The sequence below is a fragment of the Entelurus aequoreus genome, linkage group LG06, assembly GCF_033978785.1.
Source record: "Entelurus aequoreus isolate RoL-2023_Sb linkage group LG06, RoL_Eaeq_v1.1, whole genome shotgun sequence".
Classification (NCBI taxonomy): Eukaryota; Metazoa; Chordata; class Actinopteri; order Syngnathiformes; family Syngnathidae; genus Entelurus; species Entelurus aequoreus.
The window spans coordinates 43,444,786-43,468,310 of NC_084736.1; the positions used below are offsets into that span (position 1 = coordinate 43,444,786).

At 39.8% G+C, this 23,525-nt stretch overlaps 1 protein-coding gene across 1 annotated transcript in view; it reads right to left on the reverse strand.

Moving 5' to 3' along the window:
* The window catches only part of tars1 (threonyl-tRNA synthetase 1), a 56,001-nt gene that overhangs the window by 17,940 nt on the left and 14,536 nt on the right, over window positions 1-23,525 (reverse strand). The window contains exons 11-13 of the mRNA XM_062050744.1: window positions 16,751-16,917; window positions 16,491-16,653; window positions 9,382-9,519 (exon numbers count right to left, since the gene is read on the reverse strand). Of these exons, the coding sequence (XP_061906728.1) occupies window positions 9,382-9,519; window positions 16,491-16,653; window positions 16,751-16,917 (468 nt within the window). The remainder of the gene's footprint in view (window positions 1-9,381; window positions 9,520-16,490; window positions 16,654-16,750; window positions 16,918-23,525) is intronic.

Sequence of the window (23,525 nt, forward strand, 5' to 3'; positions counted from 1 at the left end):
CATATTTCTTCTCTTTGATAATTTTCTTTCATTTTTGTTTTTTCTCGACAATGTGTTGTGGGACAAAAAAAACAAGCTGCTGTCCACAAATGGCCCCCTGCCCGCACTTTGGACACCATTGAAATAACTAATGTCACCTATAACACAAATTTTCAGAAAAATGCTAAAAATTTGATGCAATGTGAAAAGTCTTAAGTATGCGAGGGATATTTAGATGTTTTTAAAAATGCAACAAACAGACATTCTACTTTGAAACTTAGTGTCAGCTTTGTCTTAAAGTGACAAATTGTATTATTACTAGTAATAAAATGTCAGGTTTTTTTTAAATTATATTTCTTCTTTTTGATAACTTCTAAATGTCTTCCAATAAGCACACTTTTATTACATTTTAGCCACTTACAAAATGTAAACATGCTAGGCTATAGCAGGGCTGTCCAAAGCATTAGTGGTTGGCCTGCAACATGCCAGGAAAAAAAACAAAACATGGTAAAACAAAACAAAAAAACAATGGATTGAGAAAATTGTTGAAAATTTGATGCAAAATGTGGGGGATATGTTTTTAAAAATGCAACAAACAGACATTCTACTTTAAAACTTAGTGCCAGCTTTGTCTTAAAGTGACAAATTGTATTATTACTAATATTACAATTTCAGTTGTTTTTTTTACATTTTTTTCCCGACAATGTGTTGCGGGCCAAAAACAAAACAAGCTGCTGTCCGCAAATGGCCCCGTCCGCACTTTGGACATCCCTAAAATATCTAATATAGTACATTTTGTCACCTATAACACACATTTTCAGAAAAATGCTAAAAATTTGATGCAAAATGTGAAAAGTCTTTAAGTATGCAAGGGATATTTAGATGTTTTTAAAAATGCAACAAACAGACATTCTACTTTAAAACTTAGTGCCAGCTTTGTCTTAAAGTGACAACTTGTATTATTACTAGTATTAAAATGTTAGTTTTTTTTAAATCATATTTCTTCTCTTTGATAATTTTCTTTCATTTTTGTTTTTTCTCGACAATGTGTTGTGGGACAAAAAAAACTGCTGTCCACAAATGGCCCCCTGCCCGCACTTTGGACACCATTGAAATAACTAATGTCACCTATAACACAAATTTTCAGAAAAATGCTAAAAATTTGATGCAATGTGAAAAGTCTTAAGTATGCGAGGGATATTTAGATGTTTTTAAAAATGCAACAAACAGACATTCTACTTTGAAACTTAGTGTCAGCTTTGTCTTAAAGTGACAAATTGTATTATTACTAGTAATAAAATGTCAGGTTTTTTTTAAATTATATTTCTTCTTTTTGATTATTTTCTTACATTTTTCTTTTTTCCGACAAAAAAACCAAGCTGCTGTCCACAAATGGCCCCCTGACCGCACTTTGGACACCACTGAAATAACTAATATGTCACCTATAACACAAATTTTCAGAAAAATGCTAAAAATTTGGTGCAAAATGTGAAAAGTCTAAGTATGTGGTGGATATTTAGATGTTTTTAAAAATGCAACAAACAGACATTCTACTTTGAAACTTATTGCCAGCTTTGTCTTAAAGTGACAAATTCTATTATTACTAAGATACAACTTTCATTTTTTTTATTTATTACATTTCGTCTTTTTGATCTTTTTTTTTTTCCCCCGACAATGTGTTGCGGGCCAAAAAAAAACAAGCTGCTGTCCGCAAATGGCCCCCTGTCCACACTTTGGACACCACTGAAATAACTAATATAGTACATTTTGTCACCTATAACACACATTTTCAGAAAAATTCAAAAAATATGATGCAAAATGTGAAAAGTCCAAGTATGCGAGGGATATTTAGATAAGTTTTTAAAAATGCAACAAACAGACATTCTACTTTAAAATTTAGTGCCAGCTTTGTCTTAAAGTGACAAATTGTATTATTACTAGTATTAAAATTTCAGGGTTTTGTTATTATATTTTGTCTTTTTGATTATTTTCTTACATTTTTCTTTTTTCCCGACAATGTGTTGCGGGCCAAAAAAAACAAGCTGCTGTCCGCAAATGGCCCCCTGTCCGCACTTTGGACACCACTAAAATAACTAATAGTACACTTTGTCATCCTTAACACAAATTGTCAGAAAAATGCTAAAAAGTCAATGCAAAATGTGAAAAGTCTAAGTATGTGGGGAATATTTAGATGTTTTTTAAAATGCAACAAACAGACATTCTATTTTAAAACTTATTGCTAGCTTTGTCTTAAAGTGACAAATTGTATTATTACTAGTATTACAATTTGAGTTTTTTTTATTACATTTCATCTTTTTGATAATTTTTCTTTTTTCCCAACAATGTGTTGCGGGCCAAAAAAAACCCAAGCTGCTGTCCGCAAATGGCCCCCTGGCCGCACTTTGAACAGCACTGAAATAACTAAAAGTACACTATGACACAAAGATGACACTAAATTGTGTATTTTAACATGTGATGTCTGTTTTCAGCATTTCTTTAACAAAATATCAAGTGGGAAAGATGAACCATCAACAGACGAACAAGCAAATATGGTTGGAAAGTGACAGCAACAACTAAAGACAGCAAAACAAACCATCTGACCCAGTTTTTACACATGGGGAAAAAACACTTCAAGACAGTGTTCGCTATTTTATTTTTGTTTGTTTACCTATTTTCGATAATTAGGTTTTTGACCTTCCAATTATAATGGTAAAATAATAGGGCTGTGGAAATTTATGCCCCACATAATTCGATTTGATTCTAGGGGGTACCGATTCAATTCAGAATCAATTCTTGATTGAAAACGGTAATCGATTCTCGATTCAAGATTAGTACTTTTTAATTACATCGGATAACAGTTCTATGATGAACTACATTCCTCTATAAAATAAACAGCTGGGACACATTTTTATATTAGTTAAAAGAAAACTGGTTTTGTTTAACAAAAAAATTCTACCAAACATTTAATAAAGTCAAATACAAATAAGTCAACAAGAGAAATATCCCACACTTCTCTTTTCTAAAGTCAATTTGTACGGCATATATGATCATCTACATCAGGGATGTCAAACTGGTTTTCATTGAGGGCCACATGGCAGTTATGGCTGCCATCGGAGGGCCGCTTGTAACAGTGAATAACGTATAAATTTTTCTCTGGATTTCATTATTAATTATATAAATTGTTTTAAATAGACTGTTGATTTTACAGTAAAAACTTTCCATTGACAAAATGTTACTGTAAAATAGTGTTTTTTTTAATTTATTTTTTTACAACATTTTATGGTAAATGGAAAAACAGTACCATTATTTTTGGGGGGGAATTACGGAAAAAGCTGGCAGCTTAGTTGCCAAAATTTTTGTGTTAAATTGCCATTGGTTTTTACAACATGATATTGTTAATGGAAAAACAGTACAAGTTCTTTTTTTATTCTGGATACTTAGCTGCCAGTTTTTCTACCGTAAAAACAAATGTACCGTCTTTCCATTTACAGTAATACAGCGTTAAAAACAACAATCATAGATTTTACAGTCAAAAACTGGCAGCTCAGTTAACAGAATTTTAACGCAAAAAACAGTAGTATTTTTTTTTTCAATTTGCAGTAATATGCAGTAAAGAATAACGTAAATTGTATTGTCCTTTTTATGAAATTAATGGGTAGTTTGCTGTAAAGTTAAGTATTTTTATTTATTTTTATTTAGACAGAAACATGTTTGGAAAGTATGATAATATTCTGCAATATGTGTTGCAATATTGGATACTATTAAAGTTTAAAAGGCATGCAATTTAAGCAGTACATACTGTGTATTTTTTCTGTCAAAATGAAAAAAATCCATTACCTTTAGAGAGAAAATATTAAGTACTTTATTGACACATCATTTTCAGGTGTTTACAGGCCAGATAAAATGATGCCACGGGCGAGATCTGGCCCCCGGGCCTTGAGTTTGACACCTGCGACCTACATCAACAATATCTCCATATCTCGGGAGCCTCCTGTCATCTAAAGCTGTCATTGACGATTAAATTCACCACCGCCTCAGCTGTGCCAGTGGGGCCTTCTCAAGGCTGAGGAAGCGAGTCTTCGAGAACCGTGACCTCCAAGCAAAGACCAAAATCCTGGTCTACAAAGCAGTCGTGCTCCCCACCCTTCTGTGTGGGTCAGAAGCCTGGACCACCTACAGCAGGCACTTAAAGGCACTCGAGACCTACCATCATAGATGTCTCAGAAAAATCCTCAGGATCAGCTGGGAGGACCGACGCACCAACACCAGCGTCCTGGAGGAGGCTGGCTTGCCCACCATCACTGCCACGATTGCCCAAAACCAACTCAGATGGACGGGCCACGTAGTCCGCATGCCTGACTCTCGCCTCCCAAAACAAGTCCTTTATTCCCAGCTTGTTGAAGGGAAACGGGCCCCGGGAGGTCAAAAGAAGAGATTTAATAATAATAATAGCAAAATGGCGGCGCATGAGAATTGCTGTGGCTCACTAATGCTCTTGGGAGTGTAGAGCGATTTGGCAAAAAACACCCGTCATTTCTGTCAATTTCATGGCCGGCTCAAAGCGTGAACACTCTGTGATCACATATGACCGACAGACAATTCTGGATGTGGATGGATCGGGTCGTTATAGACTGAAAGATGCATGTACGGTGGACCTCCTCGCTAGCATGGGAATACTTCGTGGGCTACATCGAGCGGCCTTTGTAGCAGCGGAGTCAAGTGCTAGCGGTGACCGCCAATGGAGACGACATAGGCGGTGCGAGCGGAAGCAGAAGCGGGGATGCCGAGCTGGGCTAACAACAAAGAGAAAAGCTAACCAAAGAAACGTGGAGTCTCCGGGTAAGAAGCCATTTAAACTAGAACTAGCCGGCGTCAGGCTGGATAATCCCAGCACACATACCAATTCTCTTAGAATAAAACACAACTCACATAATGTTTTTTCTTTTGTGACCGTGTCAGAGGCAGACATACATTGTACTGAGGTAGCTAACTATGATGTGTTCAGTTTATCGCAACATCAAGCAAACAATCTGAATATCCCCGTCGTATCAATTCCTAGATATGGTCGAAACTATTTAAAGTGCAATACGCATAATAAACGCAACATTATTAATATTGCTACTTCGGATAATTTCAACAAACAATCCTCAAAACAGCCCACTACCTATAATATGGGCTTTTTAAACATAAGATCATTATCTTCCAAAACGTTATTAGTTAATGAAGTCATTAGAGACAACAAACTTGACGTCGTTGGTCTCGCCGAGACCTGGCTCAAACCAGACGATTTTTTTGCGCTAAATGAAGCATCTCCTCCTGGCTATACCAATACACATGTTGCCAGACCTCTTAAAAGTGGAGGGGGTGTCGCACTAATATACAATGAAAACTATAATCTTACACCTAACCTAAATAATAAATATAACTCGTTTGAGGTGCTCACTTTGAGGTTTGTCACACCGCTGCCTCTCCACCTGGCGGTTATCTACCGCCCCCCTGGGCCCTATTTGGACTTCATCAGTGAATTCTCAGAGTTTGTTGCTGATCTAGTGACGCACGCCGACAATATAATCATAATGGGGGACTTTAATATCCATATGAATACCCCATCGGACCCTCCATGCGTGGCGCTCCAGACTATAATTGATAGCTGTGGTCTTACACAAATAATAAATGAACCCACGCATCGCAACGGTAATACGATAGATCTAGTGCTTGTCAGGGGTGTCACCACCTCTAAAGTTACGATACTCCCGTACACTAAAGTAATGTCCGACCATTACCTTATAAAATTCGAAGTTCTGACTCATTGTCAACAAACTAATAATAATAATAATAATAACTACTATAGCAGCCGCAACATTAATGCTGCCACAACGACGACTCTTACTGACCTACTGCCTTCGGTAATGGCACCATTCCCAAATTATGTGGGCTCTATTGATAACCTCACTAACAACTTTAATGACGCCCTGCGCGACACCATTGATATTGTAGCACCGCTAAAGCTAAAAAGGGCCCCCAAAAGGCGTACCCCATGGTTTACAGAAGAAACTAAAGCCCAGAAATTATCATGTAGAAAGCTGGAACGCAAATGGCGTGCGACTAAACTTGAGGTTTTCCATCAAGCATGGTGTGATAGTTTAATAACTTATAAACGCATGCTTACCTCAGCTAAAGCTAAATATTACTCAAATCTCATCCACCGCAACAAAAATGATCCTAAATTTCTGTTTAGTACGGTAGCATCGCTAACCCAACAAGGGACTTCTCCCAGTAGCTCCACCCACTCAGCAGATGACTTTATGAATTTCTTTAATAAGAAAATTGAAGTCATTAGAAAAGAGATTAAAGACAATGCATCTCAGCTACAACTGGGTTCTATTAACACAAATACGACTGTATATACGACGGACACTGCCCTCCAAAATAGTTTCTCTCTCTTTGATGAAATAACATTGGAGGAATTGTCAAAATATGTAAATGGGACAAAACAAACAACATGTTTACTTGACCCAATTCCTGGGAAACTTATCAAGGAGCTTTTTGTATTATTAGGTCCATCAGTATTAAATATTATAAACTTATCACTTTCCTCTGGCACTGTTCCCCTAGCATTCAAAAAAGCGGTTATTCATCCTCTACTCAAAAGACCTAACCTCGATCCTGATCTCCTGGTAAACTACCGGCCGGTGTCCCACCTTCCGTTTATCTCGAAAATCCTCGAAAAAATTGTAGCACAACAGCTAAATGAACACTTAGCGTCTAACAATCTCTGTGAACCTTTTCAATCCGGTTTCAGGGCAAATCACTCTACGGAGACAGCCCTCGCAAAAATGACTAATGATCTATTGCTAACGATGGATTCTGATGCTTCATATATGTTGCTGCTTCTTGATCTTAGCGCCGCTTTCGATACTGTTGATCATAATATTTTATTAGAGCGTATCAAAACGCGTATTGGGATGACAGACTTAGCCTTGTCTTGGTTTAACTCTTATTTTACTGACAGGATGCAGTGTGTCTCCCATAACAATGTGACCTCGGACTATGTTAAGGTAACGTGCGGAGTTCCCCAGGGTTCGGTTCTTGGCCCTGCACTCTTTAGTATTTACATGCTGCCGCTAGGTGACATCATACGCAAATACGGTGTTAGCTTTCACTGTTATGCTGATGACACTCAACTCTACATGCCCCTAAAGCTGACCAACACGCCGGATTGTAGTCAGCTGGAGGCGTGTCTTAATGAAATTAAACAATGGATGTCCGCTAACTTTTTGCAACTCAACGCTAAGAAAACGGAAATGCTGATTATCGGTCCTGCTCAACACCGACATCTATTTAAAAATACCACCTTAACATTTGACAACCAAACAATTAAACAAGGTGACTCGGTAAAGAATCTGGGTATTATCTTCGACCCAACTCTCTCGTTTGAGTCGCACATTAAAAGTGTTACTAAAACGGCCTTCTTTCATCTCCGTAATATTGCTAAAATTCGTCCCATTTTGTCCACAAGCGATGCTGAGATCATTATCCATGCGTTCGTTACATCTCGTCTCGATTACTGTAACGTTTTATTTTCGGGCCTCCCTATGTCTAGCATTAAAAGATTACAGATGGTACAAAATGCGGCTGCTAGACTTTTGACAAAAACAAGAAAGTTTGATCATATTACGCCTATACTGGCTCACTTGCACTGGCTTCCTGTGCACCTAAGATGCGACTTTAAGGTTTTACTACTTACGTATAAAATACTACACGGTCAAGCTCCTGCCTATCTTGCCGATTGTATTGTACCATATGTCCCGGCAAGAAATCTGCGTTCAAAGAACTCCGGCTTATTAGTGATTCCCAGAGCCCAAAAAAAGTCTGCGGGCTATAGAGCGTTTTCTATTCGGGCTCCAATATTATGGAATGCCCTCCCGGTAAAAGTTAGAGATGCTACCTCAGTAGAAGCATTTAAGTCCCATCTTAAAACTCATTTGTATACTCTAGCCTTTAAATAGACTCCCTGTTTAGACCAGTTGATCTGCCGTTTCTTTTCTTTTCTTTTCTACTCTGCTCCAAACCCGGGGTGGACCGCTAGCCTGTTCATCAGATGGGGACATCTCTACGCTGCTGACCCGTCTCCACTCGGGATGGTTCCTGCTTGCCCCACTATGGACTGGACTCTCGCTGATGTGTTGGACTTTCACAATATTATGTTAGACCCACTCGACATCCATTGCTTTCGGTCTCCCCTAGAGGGGGGGGGGGTTACCCACATATGCGGTCCTCTCCAAGGTTTCTCATAGTCATTCACATTGACGTCCCACTGGGGTGAGTTTTCCTTGCCCGTATGTGGGCTCTGTACCGAGGATGTCGTTGTGGCTTGTACAGCCCTTTGAGACACTTGTGATTTAGGGCTATATAAATAAACATTGATTGATTGAAGGATAACATCAAGGCAAACCTGACAAAGTGTCGCATAGACCTTAATTCTTGGGAAGTCAAGGCAACAGACAGGACGATGTGGAGAAACTTTGTCCGTGAGGGTGCCGCGCAATATAATGACGACCTCCGCCATGCTGCACAAGACAAGCGCAGACTAAGAAAGGAGAGAGCATCCACCAAACAGGCCCAACCCAAACCCACCACCACTACATTCCCTTGTCCACATTGCCCCAGAATAATCGGGCCTAGAATCGGCCTCAACGCCCACCTGAAGACCCACAAGGACCAGGAAGGAGGACAGTCATACTCGACCACGAGTGACCGCCGATGATGACATCAACAATATGATTTGTCTGTTTAGCTGGACAAGACAGATAATTTTTTTTTTTAATCGTACAAAGAAGAATCGCGATTAATTCGAAAATAAAACATTTTTGGACACCCCTATAAAATATACTAATGAACAATCTAAGTTTATTGCATTTGAAATACAGTTTTATTATTATTATTAATATATAATACATGACATTCGTGCTCAATTTGGTCTGAAAATAATGTTGCCAATAATATAGTTTATTTGCAGGACAATATATCTTCCAGCAACAGCAGCTTGTGTTGAGAGAAAATGGACCATATTGCACATAATCAAGCAAATGTTTAAAGAGAAAATGGAGTCTTCAGAAGCATCTGTGTATATTTACATGGGACGATTGCTTCATGTTTATTCTATCACTGAGCTGACAAATATAAACGTCTTTGGAAAAGAGCGGGGACATTTTACTTTTCAACACAGACTTTTAAATATAGATGCTCTTTGTCTTCCACCAGCCACAATCTATTTACTGCTCTTCAATTTCTATCTTGATAATATCACACAACGGGCATCTTTGCTCCCCATGAGACTTTGTGCCAGCGCTTGACATTTTCATATAAGCGAGGGAAAAACAAAGAAGCGGTTCTGATTACCTTTTCTGCTTGCTCCCAGATGGCAGCGTCTCCTAGGAATTTCTCCGGTCTCGTGGAAAGGTTTAGCTTGAAAGTGAAGCCGAACACGGCGTACACGGTGCGCAGGAAGTCCAGGCAACCCTTGATCTCATCCTCAATCTGAAGTTAGACAACAATTCCAAGAGAACCACATTTGCACATTGCAGAATATTAATTAAACAAACCTGTCAAATTTAGTAACAAGAAAAACATTTGTCTCGCAATAGTAAATAATAATCAACCCTTGTTTCTCTTGACATTTCTGACATTTCCTAAAAGTTTAACCAAAATCCACTTATATGCGCATTTGTTCTCGAGCGAAATGAAAGAAACAGAGTGAACCTTCTAGGGTAGTACGGTATACCGGTACTAGTATAGTACCGCAATACTAATTAATCATATTCGGTACTATACCGCCTCTAAAAAGTACCGTTCCTCACCCCCCCCTTTTTTGACGGCTGGTTTTACGAGCAGAGGAGCATGTTCGGCAGCGCACACCTTCGGAGTACTTACAAGCAGAAACAGTGTGTAGACAGAAAAGGGAGAATGTACCGTATTTTCGGACTATAAGTCGCAGGTTTTTTCATAGTCCGTGGGTGCGACGTATACTCTGGAGCGACTTGTGTGAAATTATTAACACATTACCGTAAAATATCAAATAATATTATTTATCTCATTCGCATAAGGGACAAAGCAAATGGCAGCAATCGTCACACACACGTCAGCAATCGTCACTCACACGTCAACCAATAAGAATTTGGCGGAGGAGGGTCATGGCAGAAGTGCATTGTGGGTCATGGTATGCTAACTGCTATATGCTATACGCTACTGCCAGAGCTATTAAAATGGATCAACATGAACATTTGCGGTAACTTATAAAAACTGAGAAGGGCTGAACTACAATGGCACCGAAAAGGAAATCATATACTGCAGATTACAAGCTGGACGTAGTGAAATATGCAGCAGAGAATGGCAATCAAGCAGCAGAAAGAAAGGACGCTAATGGTGCGCATACCAGAGGCGACACCGGGGAGGAAGATTTCATCGGATTTAGCGATCGGGAGTGACAGATTGTTTGGTAAACGTATAGCATGTTCTATATGCTATAGTTATTTGAAGATACTCTTGCCATGATGTGTTGCGTTAACATACCAGGCACGTTCTCAGTTGGTTATTTACGCGTCATATGGCGTACACTTATTCAGCCTGTTGTTCACGATTCTTTATTTATTTCAAATTGCCTTTCAAATGTCTATTCTTGGTGTTGGATTTTATCAAATAAATTTCCCCCAAAAATGCGACTTATACTCCAGTGCGACGTATATATGTTTTTTTCCTTCTTTATTGTGCATTTTCGGCCGGTGCAACGTATACTCCGGAGCGATTTATAGTCCGAAAAATACGGTACACCTTTTGGCTTACAAAACTAAAGATAAAGATGAAGTTATAACACTGAAACGCCCTCAGAAAGAGGTGCTTTAAAACATGGCTAGCTAGTTAGCGGCTAATGTCCATCCGCAATCTGCAGTGTTTTAGCTACTTCTAAATCACTAAGCCTGGCCTCCATGGTGACAAATAAAGTACGTTTCTTGCAAGTATCATCCCGGAAGCTTTATAAGTTTAAGTACACATTCTGATGGTGGAGCCTAACTCTAAAAAGTGTTTGTGAGTTGTAGTTTGTATTTTTGAATTAATCCAGTGCACAGCTGCAGTAATCAATACAAAATGGCGACGTGAGTGCGCAATGTTTATATAGGAACTTCTGATCCTAATTCAGACTCCCAAATTAGAGCTCCCATTTTCTTATTGATTTTATAATGTATATTTGTATAGTGTGTGTTCTGAAATAGGTTTTACATGCTATTTTGTTGTGTTTAGACATGGTTATATAAATTAAGCTCTCAGGAATGGTCAATGAACATTTCAAGTACAGTAACTTAAAGCTGCTATTATAAGACGAAGAATATGAAGAAAAGTAAAGTGCTTAAATGAATGTTGCTAAAAAAAAATGCATTAAGTTAAAGGTGAATATTCCTGAGAAAGACAAGACAGTGAAATAATGTCTAATTGGGCACTATATTGTATGTTTTGGAGTGATGATGTGGATATGTAAAAATATATGGCAAAGGCATACAGTATTGTTATGGTAATTATAACTCCAGTGATACAGTAAAGGTTTAATGATAGTTTATTGAGTGTTTTGATGAAAATAGAGGTGAAGATAAAGTAAAATACATTGACATGATAATACAAAGTGACAAAATATATGGGAAATGAAGTGAATTGTGGATTTGTAATTTCTGTTAATAAATTCTGATGAGAGCGACCAGTCTGTAAACATCTGAAACGTTCTGTGTGATTGTTCCTCCTGTATAACAGGACATTATTATCTGACTGCTTGTCCTGGCTACCTGGGACCTGCAACAAACAGAATCGGTGACAAAGGGCAGCCTTGGCGGAGTCCAACCCTCACTGGAAACATGTCCAACTTACTGCCGGCAATGCGGACCAAGCTCTGACACTGATCATACAGGGAGCGGACCGCCACAATCAGACAGTCCGATACCCCATACTCTCTAAGCACTCCCCACAGGACTTCCAGAAGGACACGGTCGAATGCCTTCTCCAAGTCCACAAAGCACATGTAGACTGGTTGGGCAAACTCCCATGCACCCTCAAGGACTCTGCCGAGAGTATAGAGCTGGTCCACAGTTCCACGACCAGGACGAAAACCACACTGATCGGACCGCCAAGTGCCCTGCCTTCGGCTGGCGCTCAGCTCACATTGCACCCGACCTCTATGGCCCCTGCTATGGGTGGTGAGCCCATTGGAGGGGTGACCCACGTTGCCTCTTCAGGCTGTGCCCGGCCGGGCCCCATGGGGGCAGGCCCGGCCACCAGGCGCTCGCCATCGTGCCCCACCTCCGGGCCTGGCTCCAGAGGGGGGCCCCGGTGACCCGCGTCCGGGCGAGGGAAATCTGGGTCCTTTGTTTTTATTCTTCATGGAGGTCTTCGAGCTGCTCTTTGTCTGATCCCTCACCTAGGACCAGTTTGTCTTGGGAGACCCTACCAGGGGGCATAAAGCCCCCAAACAACATAGCTCCTAGGATCATTGGGACACGCAAACTCCTCTACCACGGTAAGGTGGCAGCTCAGAGAGGCAAGCAAGTGATTATTATTCTACTTGTTCATTTACTGTTAATATCTGGTTATTTTCTGTTTCAAGATGTTCTATTAAAATGTAATAATCACTTATTCTTCTGTTGTTTGGATACGTTGCATTAGTTTTGGATGATACCACAACTTTGGGTATCCAAAAAATTAATATCTAGACCAAGCAAAGAATATACATCAACCCTCTCTTACCAGCCAACAGTTACACAAAACACTGTGAGTATTTATCCTCCAGACTAATAAGCACGCTACATGCGCACAACTCCCCCCCTCGCCCCCCACATCTCACCAGCGCAACAGGTTCCTCCCACCCACAAAGAAAAACAAAGCGCGATCTTACCGGCTGTCCGTTCAACTTTTGGTACACTTTTGGCACAACTCTGGGTTTTCTGCAAGGAACTAAACTTTTTTCCGCTCTGCGCTGCGGTGGCGTCTTGTGTTATGCTTGATTTGACACAGCTGACTAATTAACGGGTCCGCGCACCGGCAGATGAGACGGGAGCGCGCCCCGCTATACCTGCGCGTGAAGGTAAATAGATTGGCTCTGATCATATAAGCCGAACTAATGCCAAATTATATACCTTACCTGGGGTCGCCTAGGCGAATAAGGGTGCGGATATGCTCTACAATAAAATACAATTTTAATTAAGTGGGGTTTGGCTGGTTGCCAGGCCGCCGCAGTTGCGAGCTTGCGCATCAGCTGACGAGACAACTGTTCGCCGCTACATTCATTTTTAAGGAAACTCATTTTATTTTTTTCCATTTTATAATTAGCCTATTGAGTCAGACTACCGAGAAATATGATGAACATTTCCAAGCACTTCACCCAAAATTCAAGCATTTTTCAAACCTTGAAAACACAACATTAAAATCCAAGCATTTTCAAGGTTTTTAAGCACCCGTACGAACCCTGGTCCAGGGATGTATTTCTTGAGGTTATGAATAAGGCTGAAACGACGCGTCGACGTCATCGGTTACGTAAATACGTCGACGCCGTTTTTGTGCGTCGACGCGTCGCATATTTACGTCACACTACCGTCATGGCGGAGCGCAAAGCAGACTCTGCGAGCGAGGGGAAAAACGCACGCCAAAAGTCGTCAAAAGTGTGGGAGTATTTCAATACACAGCCTAATAATGTTATTGTATGCACACTGTGTCGAGCATAAATGGCCTATCATAGCAGCACAACGGCTATGAACAAACATTTGAAAAGAAAACCATCAACCATCAACTAGTCAATCGTCCGCGTTAGCATACGTTGTCATCATTACACAAAAACATGAATGTGTCATTTGTATCTGCTAGGGGTGTAACGGTATGTGTTTTGTATTGAACCGTTTCGGTACGGGGCTTTCGGTTCGGTACGGGGGTGTACCGAACGAGTTTCTAAGCTAAAGCTAACTTTAGCTGCTAAAGTCTTAACAAGTTGCTTTGCTCCTCTGTCTCAGCACGCAGCATTGTCCCACCCATACAACCATCTGATTGGTACACACGCAGCATTGTCCCACCCACACAACCATCTGATTGGTACACACGAAGCATTATCAGCCAATCAGCAGTGCGTATTCATAGCGCATGTAGTCAGCGCTTCAGCGTCGAGCAGATAGGTGTTTAGCAGGTGAGCATCAGGCAGCGGACTCTCCCCAAATGATAATAAACACCTCCCAGTCAACTACTAGTAACATCACTATGAGCCCGTTGACCTACTAGAAACTTAAACTGCAGCTCAGCTCGCTCGCAGTCCTGGTTTGAGGTGAAGGCTAATTACCTCTCAGTTCCAGCCACATCGACCCCTTCTGAGCGCCTATTTTCAGCTGCTGGGAATATTGTAAACAAGAAAAGAAGCAAAGCAAGTAGACATGCTAACCTTTCTTCATTACAACTGTTAGTCACTCACTGGAATGAGTAGAATTGGTTATTGTGTACTGTGTTGGACTGGATGTTTATTTTGCACATTTTAAAAGCAATACTTAATGTTTACAGTGCTCCAGAATATTTAGATTGGCACTTTTTTGTATTGGATGTTTATTTTTATTTTTGCACATTTTAGCAAATAAGCAATACTTTCACTTTTGTTGAAATGTTTACACTGTTTTTACAGAATATTTCGTTTTGCACTTTTTTGTATTGGATGTTTATCTTTATTTTTGCACATTTTAAAGAAAAATAAGCAATACTTTTACTTTTGAAATGCTTATACTATTGCAGAATATTAAGATTTGCACTGGATGTTTACTTTTATATTTGCACATTAAAAAGCAAATAAGCTACTTTTAATTTTGTTAAATGTTAAAAGTTTTAAATGTTTACATTGTTACAGAATATTTTGTCATGTTGTTTTCAATGTTGACTGAGTGGCCATACTTTTTTTTTTTGTAAATAAAAGCCATGCCTTTTGACAAAACTGGCCTACTTTTATTTTTTCATCTTCATTTTAAATAAAATAAAATAAAAAATAATCGGTAAAAGGAAAAATAATCTATAGATGAATCGAAAAAATAATCTCATAGATTAACCGATTAATCGAAAAAAATTATCTATAGATTAATCGATAGAAAAATAATCGTTAGCTGCAGCCTTAGTTGAGTAGTAGAAGCATTTAAGTCCCATCTTAAAACTCATTTGTATAATCTAGCCTTTAAATAGACCCCCCCTTTTTAGACCAGTTGATCTGCCGTTTCTTTTCTTCTCTCCTCTTCTCCCCTGTCCCTTGCGAGGGGGAGTTGCATAGGTCCGGTGGCCATGGATGAAGTGCTGGCTGTCCAGAGTCGGGACCCCGGGTGGACCACTAGCCTGTGCATCGGTTGGGGACATCTCTGCGCTGCTGACCCGTCTCCGCTCGGGATGGTTTCCTGTTGGCCCCGCTGTGGACTGGACTCCCGCTGATGTGTTGGATCCACTGTGGACTGGACTTTCACAATGTTATGTCAGACCCACTCGACATCCGTTGCTTTCGGTCTCCCCTAGAGGGGGGGGGGTTACCCACATATGCGGTCCTCTCCAAGGTTTCTCATAGTCATTCACCGACGTCCCACTGGGGTGAGTTTTTCCTTGCCCGTATGTGGGCTCTGTACCGAGGATGTCGTTGTGGCTTGTAAAGCCCTTTGAGACACTTGTGATTTAGGGCTATATAAATAAACATTGATTGATTGATTGATTGATAGTTATGAATATAATCAGAATTTTTTAAAAAAAAAGAAAAAATATGTTGTGACGATAAAAAATATTGATGTAATCATAGTAGTATCGACTAAATACACTCTTGTACTTTGTATCATTACAGTGGATGTCAGGTGTAGATCCACCCATGGCATTTGTTAACATTCAGGCATGCTAGCTTCTGTTAGCAGTGGCGCCGGTGAGCTATTGTATCCTCCTATGATGTGTAGTGAAGCATATTTAGCTATTCCTCGTCCTGCAGGGATGATACTTGTAAGAAACAGTTTATTTGTCGCCATGGAGGCCAGGATTAGTGATTTAGAAGAAGCTAAAACACTGCTGATTGCGGATGGACATTAGCCGCTAGCTAGCTAGCCATGTATTAAAGCACCTCTTCCTGAGGGCGTTTTTTTTTTCATGTAGATATTCATGTATATATTCATTTCACCCACTTTGCACTTCTATATTTTTTATATTTTTATATATTTACACATTGTTTTCTTGCATGCACACATCGCACTGTATGGAATGGCCTCAATCTCGTTACCCTGCGTAATGACAATAGAGCTGATTCTGATTCAGTGTTATAACGTCACCTTTATCGTAAGTTTTTAAGCCAAAATGCGTCCATTCTCCCTTTATAGTATAGTACCGGTATACCGTACAACCCTACTCAGAAGTAATGATACTCCTTTTTTCACTCTTCCTCTACCCACATTTGCATACAAGTAAGTAAAAGATAGCAGAAATGACCTCACCTGCTCCATGGAGCAGAAGATATGAGCGTCATCCTGCTGGAAGCGGCGCACACGGGTCAGGCCAGTGAGGGCTCCAGACAGCTCGTTCCTGTGCAGGACACCAAAGTCGGCCATGCGAAGAGGCAGCTCTCTCCAGGAACGTGGCCGGTGATCAAACATAAGACTGAAACCCCATGCAGAAATAAAAGATGAGACTGTTACTTTGCCATCAAACATTGATGTACACAAGTAAATGGATGTGAGGGAAGATGAGACCTCACCAGTGGCCGGGACAGTTCATGGGTTTGAGGGCAAAAGTCTCCTTCTCCACCTCAAAGGAGAACATGTTCTCGCTGTAGTGCTGCCAGTGACCGGAGGTCTGCCACAGCTTACTGTTGTAAATGTTGGGTGTCACCACCTCCTGGAAGCCTCTTTTCCTGTACTCACTCTGCCAGAGACAACAATGAAGCTTCTTAACTTCACCTCATGAAGAAGAGTTTATAAGCTTTCTCTGGAGATTCTCCAATAGAGGGAGAACCACCCAACAGCTAACAGCCATCCAAATCGAAATTTAGGGATGGGTATCGTTCACATTTGAACCAATACGGTACCAATACCTGATACCTGGGAATCGATACAGGTACTCAGCGGTACCAATTTTTGGTACTTTTGTGTGTGTTAATAAATATTAATGGTATTTGATGATAACATTTGATTTTTTAATGTAACATTTAAAAATGTGGCGATTATGATAACTGTGCTGTCCAGTTGTTATATCTTGTTTCTGACTACATTTGAGTCTCATTTGCAATGCCGTTGCACTTCCAAGACATTCCATGGCATTACTGTATAGGCTATCTACAGTAAGTTGTCTAACTAGGAAGTAGCTCTTTCCATTAAGCTGAATGTGTTATGTTGCGCCCTACAAAGTGTTTATACTGTTTATACCAACTCTTTGAGTGTAACAATCTTCGTTGTAGTTTCCTTTACCAAATTTGGAGGTGTTAAAATCGCCATGTAAAATCGCTAATGCTAATAGTAGCTTGTCTATAGCAAATGCAATGTAAATTAGTAGTGATGGTCATATGAAGCCTCATGAACCACTTGAGCCAATTGGTTCGAGAATTTCTTCGGCACAAGACTCCACCTGCTGATCAAATGTATAATTACAAAGAGATGCATTTTAACCACATAATGTGTGACACATTGAAATGTTGCGTCTATAATGGCTCTTAAAAATGTCAATGAATCACAAAATGGTTTTGCTAGGTAAATCAACACAAGTATAATAAAATATGTTTTATGTCTTATAAATGTATAAGACCCATTACCATATAACCCTATCATGGTAGAATCACATGATAGGGCAGGTTGTATAATGTTTTTCTGTCACCCTGAGGAAATGGCCTGAAGAGGAAGATGACAATATAATGTAACTTGGACAATGACGTACAGAACAGAGGAGTTCATTTTTGTGTTTGGTTTTTGGCGATTCTTTTTTTTTTTGGGGACAAAACTAATGTATCATCCAGCTATTGATTTCTGGTAGCTGGTCAAAAAGAATAAATACGGAATGCTTTACTTTAGAAAATGTAATGTTTACAGGGACCAACACATTTGAGAACTGACGTTGCCAGAATAGAACCCATGTCTTGTGGAATAAAAGGTGGATGCGTGAACCATTGTACGACTAAAGTTCTGATGACATCACCGATACGAGGTAGTAATTTAATATTCATTAAATGGATATCAAGTTTGTGGTTTGGATTCAGTTGGTTGTCCTCCTTTGATTCCAGCGGCATTTTAATTACTATTTGTATTCTCTATCCATATTCCGAACTGACCACAAGTCTCAATAGCTCACATTTACAATGGAGCTTGGGCGGTTTAGGAGTTGTCGAATCTCCCAGTAAATCTGAACCGCATCCCGAAACAGAAACAAAACAATTATCCACCATTTTTTTAATGGATATTGATTACGTATATATTGCTACTAGGGTTGTCTCAATACCAATATTTTGGTACTGGTACCAAAATTTATTTCGATACTTTGATACTTTTCTAAATAAAAGGGGACCACAAAAAAATGTAATTATTGGCTTTATTTTAACAAAAAATCCTAGGGTACAGTGAACATATGTTTATTATTGCAATTGAAGAAAAATTTTCTCCTTAAATAAAATAGTGAACATACTAGACAACTTGTCTTTTAGCAGTAAGTAAACAATCAAAAACTCCTAATTAGTCTGCTGACGTATGCAGTAACATATTGTGTCATTTATAATTGTATTATTTTGTCAACATGATAAAGAACAGGCAGTAAAAATTGATTATTAATCGACTTGTTCATTTACTGTTAATATCTGCTTATTTTCTGTTTCAACATGTTCTATCTACACTTCTGTTAAAATGTAATAATCACTTATTCTTCTGTTTTTTGATACTTTACATTAGTTTTGGATGATACCACAAATTTAGGTATTGTTCCGATACCAAGTAGTTACAGGATCATACATTGGTCATAATTTAAGTTCTCATGTGTCCAGGGACATATTTCCTGAGTTTATGAATATAATATCCATCCATTTTCTACCGCTTGTCCCTTTTGGGGTCGCTGGAGCCTATCTCAGCTCCATTCGGGCGGTAGGCGGGGTACACCCTGGACAAGTCGCCACCTCATCACAGGGCTAACACAGATAGACGGACAACATTCACACTCACATTAACACACTAGGGCCAATTTTAGTGTTACCAATCAACCTATACCCTGGTGCATGTCTTTGGAGGTGGTAGGAAGCCGGAGTACCCGGAGGGAACCCACGCAATCACGGGGAGAACATGCAAACTCCACACAGAAAGATCGGCGCAGGATTGAACCCTGGACCTTCGTATTGTGAGGCAGATGCACTAACCCCTGTTCTACCGTGCTGCTCTGAATATAGTATGAATAAAAAAAATATTTATTTTTTATTTTGTGACGATAAAAAATATCAATGTAATCATAGTTTGTACTTGGTATCATTACAGTGGATGTCAGGTGTAGATCCACCCATGGCATTTGTTTACATTGTGTCGCCAGTGAGCTATTGTATTCTCCTAGGGTGTGTAGTGAAGCATGTTTAGCTATTCTTAGTCCTGCTGGGATAATACTTGTTAGAAACGTACTTTATTTGTCGCCATGGAAGCCAGGATTAGTGATTTAGAAGTAGCTAAAACACTGCAGACTGTGGATGGATGTTAGCTGCTAGCTAGCTAGCCATGTCTTAAAGCACCTCTTCCTGAGGGCGTTTCAGTGTTATAACTGCATCTTTATCTTTAGTTTTTAAGCCAAAATGCATCCATTCTCCCTTTTCTGTCTACACACTGTGTCTGCTTGTAAGTATTGTGTGTGTGTGCGCTGCTGAACATTCTCCTGCGCTCATAAAACCAGGAATGTCAAGAAGTGACGACGCGCCGTCATGAAAAACATATGGTGAACCTGTACTTTTCAAACAAAGTATAGTATCTACACGGTCTTTCCCAGCTAATAGCACTACCTACAAGGGTGTGTGATTCCACCCAATCAACCATAGATCTCATTCTCACTTCAGACCGGCCTAAAATAAAAAATAGTGGGGTCATGATCTGTGGTCTTAGCGACCACTATCTAACCTTCTGCACCCGCAAAATAGCTAAACCCAAAGTCAATGGCCACATAATAGCCCAATCCAGATCCCTTAAAAAATACTCCAGTGATAATTTCAATTTAAAATGAGATGAGTGGGACTGGTACCCTGTGCTCGCGAGCAACCTGGTCAATGTTGCTTGGGATCGCTTCAAAACAGTGTTCCTAAAGATACTAAATGACATGGCTCCCGTGAAAACAGTCAGGATCAAAGCCCGCTCTGAACCATAGATGAATCCGGACCTATTAGCTGCCATAAAAGACAGACAGAAAATACTCCGAATACCAAAAGTGTAAAACAGAAAAAGATAAACAACCCAATAATAACAACCTCAAATCACTCCTTTCAACACTCAAAAAGCAATGCAATAAATTAAGAAATAAGTCAACCAACCTGACTAAATCCTTAAAAAAAAATTACATTAACGACAAAATAGAGGAAAACACAAATAAGCCACGTGAGCTCTGGAAAATTCTCAACAACCAGCTTCCCGGTTGCAGCCAAAACTTAAAATCAGACTCACCAAAATCAGCATCATGGAGGATGACTCCCTCATTACAGACAAAATGGAGGTAGCAAGCAGACTTAACGCCTTTTTCACCAGCATAGCCGCAACTCTTGTCAACAAGCTGTCCCACCACTCTGGTCGCTTTGGTGTAGAACACATTAAAGCCTTCTACAGAAAGCTAGGAGTATCCAACAATGATTTCAAATTAGAAATGGTCACAGCTGATGAGGTGCTTAAAAAATTGAGCGCGCTCCACCCAAACAAGGTCATCGGCCTTGATAATATTCCCTCCAGATTCCTCAGGGACTCTGCCTCCATCATTGCCCCAATCATCACGCATATAATAAACCTCTCAATTTCACAAGGCCAAGTACCAAAAGATTTTAAGATAGCAAGAGTAACTCCCCTCTTTAAAAAAGGAAGCAAATTGGAACCTGGCAACTACCGACCTGTTTCTATTCTCAGTTCCATTTCGAAAGTAATGGAAAAAATTAGGGATGTCCGATAATGGCTTTTTGCAGATATCCGATATTCCGATATTGTCCAACTCTTTAATTACCAATACCGATATCAACCGATACCGATATCAACCGATATATGCAGTCGTGGAATTAACACATTATTATGCCTAATTTGGACAACCAGGTATGGTGAAGATAAGGTACTTTTTAAAAAAATTAGTAAAATAAGATAAATAAATTAAAAACATTTTCTTGAATAAAAAAGAAAGTACAACAATATAAAAACAGTTACATAGAAACTAGTAATGAATGAAAATTAGTAAAATTAACTGTTAGTGGACTAATAGTGGACAAATAGTGGACCAGCAGCACGCACAATCATATGTGCTTACGGACTGTATCCCTTGCAGACTGTATTGATATATATTGATATATAATGTAGGAACCAGAATATTAATAACAGAAAGAAACAACCCTTTTGTGTGAATGAGTGTAAATGGGGGAGGGAGGTTTTTTGGGTTGGTGCACTAATTGTAAGTGTATCTTGTGTTTTTTATGTTGATTTAATTAAAAAAAAAAAAAAACGATACCGATAATAAAAAAAACGATACCGATAATTTCCGATATTACATTTTAACGCATATATCGGCCGATAATATCGTCAGGCCGATATTATCGGACATCTCTAGAAAAAATAGTTTATGAACAGGTCGATAGTTACCTTGCCACTAATAAACTCATGTACAAATTCCAATCCGGCTTCAGAACTAACCACTCCACTGACACATGCCTTCACTATCTGACCGACCACATCAAACATGAGGTGGACGCGGGCAAATACTGCGGCATGGTCATGCTGGACCTTCAGAAGGCCTTTGACACCGTTAACCACGCTATACTGTTGGATAAGCTCAGAGCAATCGGATTTAACAAAACCTCATTGAGCTGGATGCAATCTTACTTGGAGGGGAGGGAACAGGTGGTAGAGGTGAAGGGCACCATGTCCCCCCCCTCTCAATAAGCTGTGGAGTTCCCCACGGCAGTATATCGGGGCCTTTACTGCTCCTAATATACATAAACGACATGTCATCGGCATGCGACTGTGAATTGTTCTTGTTTGCGGATGACTCGGCCTTGCTGGTATCAGACAGGGACAAGTCACAGGTGGAGAAAATCCTCAGTGCTGAACTCTGTAGAACTTGCACCTGGCTCGCTGACAACAAGCTATCCATACCCTTGGGTAAAACGGAATCCATCCTGTTTGGGTCCCACATCAACCTTAAGAAAGTCAATGACTTCACTATAAAAGTGGGTGACATTGTTATCACCAGGAAAGATGAGGTCACCTACCTAGGTTCCATTCTAGAGGCTAATCTTTCCTGTGATAAAATGGCAACCAAGGTAATCAAAAAGGTCAACCAACGAACGAGATTTCTCTATAGAATCTCCTCTCTGGTCAACAAAAGCACCATGAGGATTCTGGCGGGAACTCTCGTTCAACCCTTTTTCGATTACGCATGCACCTCCTGGTACCCTAGCACTTCCAAAACCCTCAAATCTAAACTCCAAACATCCCAGAACAAGCTAGTCAAATTACTTCTAAACCTCCACCCCAGATCCCACCTCACTCCTACCCACTTCTCCAAAGTGGGCTGGCTCAGGGTGGAGGACAGAGTAAAACAACTTGCACTGAGCCTAGTCTTTAAAATCCGCTACACCTCCCTGATACCGAAGTAAATGTCAAACTACTTCCTTAACGTAAATGACCGCCATAACCACAACACCAGGGGGAGCTCCACTAACCACGTTAAACCCAGATTCCGATCTAACAAAGGTCTTAACTCATTGTCTTTCTATGCCACATCAATGTGGAATGCGCTCCCAACAGGTATAAAAGAAAGGGCATCTCTATCCTCCTTCAAAACCGCAATAAAAGTACACCTCCAGGCAGCTACAACCCTAAACTAACACCCTCCCCGGATTGTTAATAATCAAATGTAAACAATCAAATGCAGATACTTTTTCTTATGCCTTCTGATCTCTCTCTCTCTCTATGTCCACTACTCGCTGTACATATCCTACCAAGTCAGACCTACACTGTTCCAATATCCATTTCTCTGTTCTCAATTGTTGATGACTGATGATAACAACCAAACCTAACCCCCCCCCCCCACACACACACACACACCCCGGATTGTAAATAATGTAAATAATTCAATGTGATTATCTTGTGTGATGACTGTATTATGATAATAGTATATATCTGATATTATATATCTGTATTATGAATCAATTTAAGTGGACCCCGACTTAAACAAGTTGAAAAACTTATTCGGGTGTTACCATTTAGTGGTCAATTGTATGGAATATGTACTTCACTGTGCAACCTACTAATAAAAGTCTCAATCAATCAATCAATCGT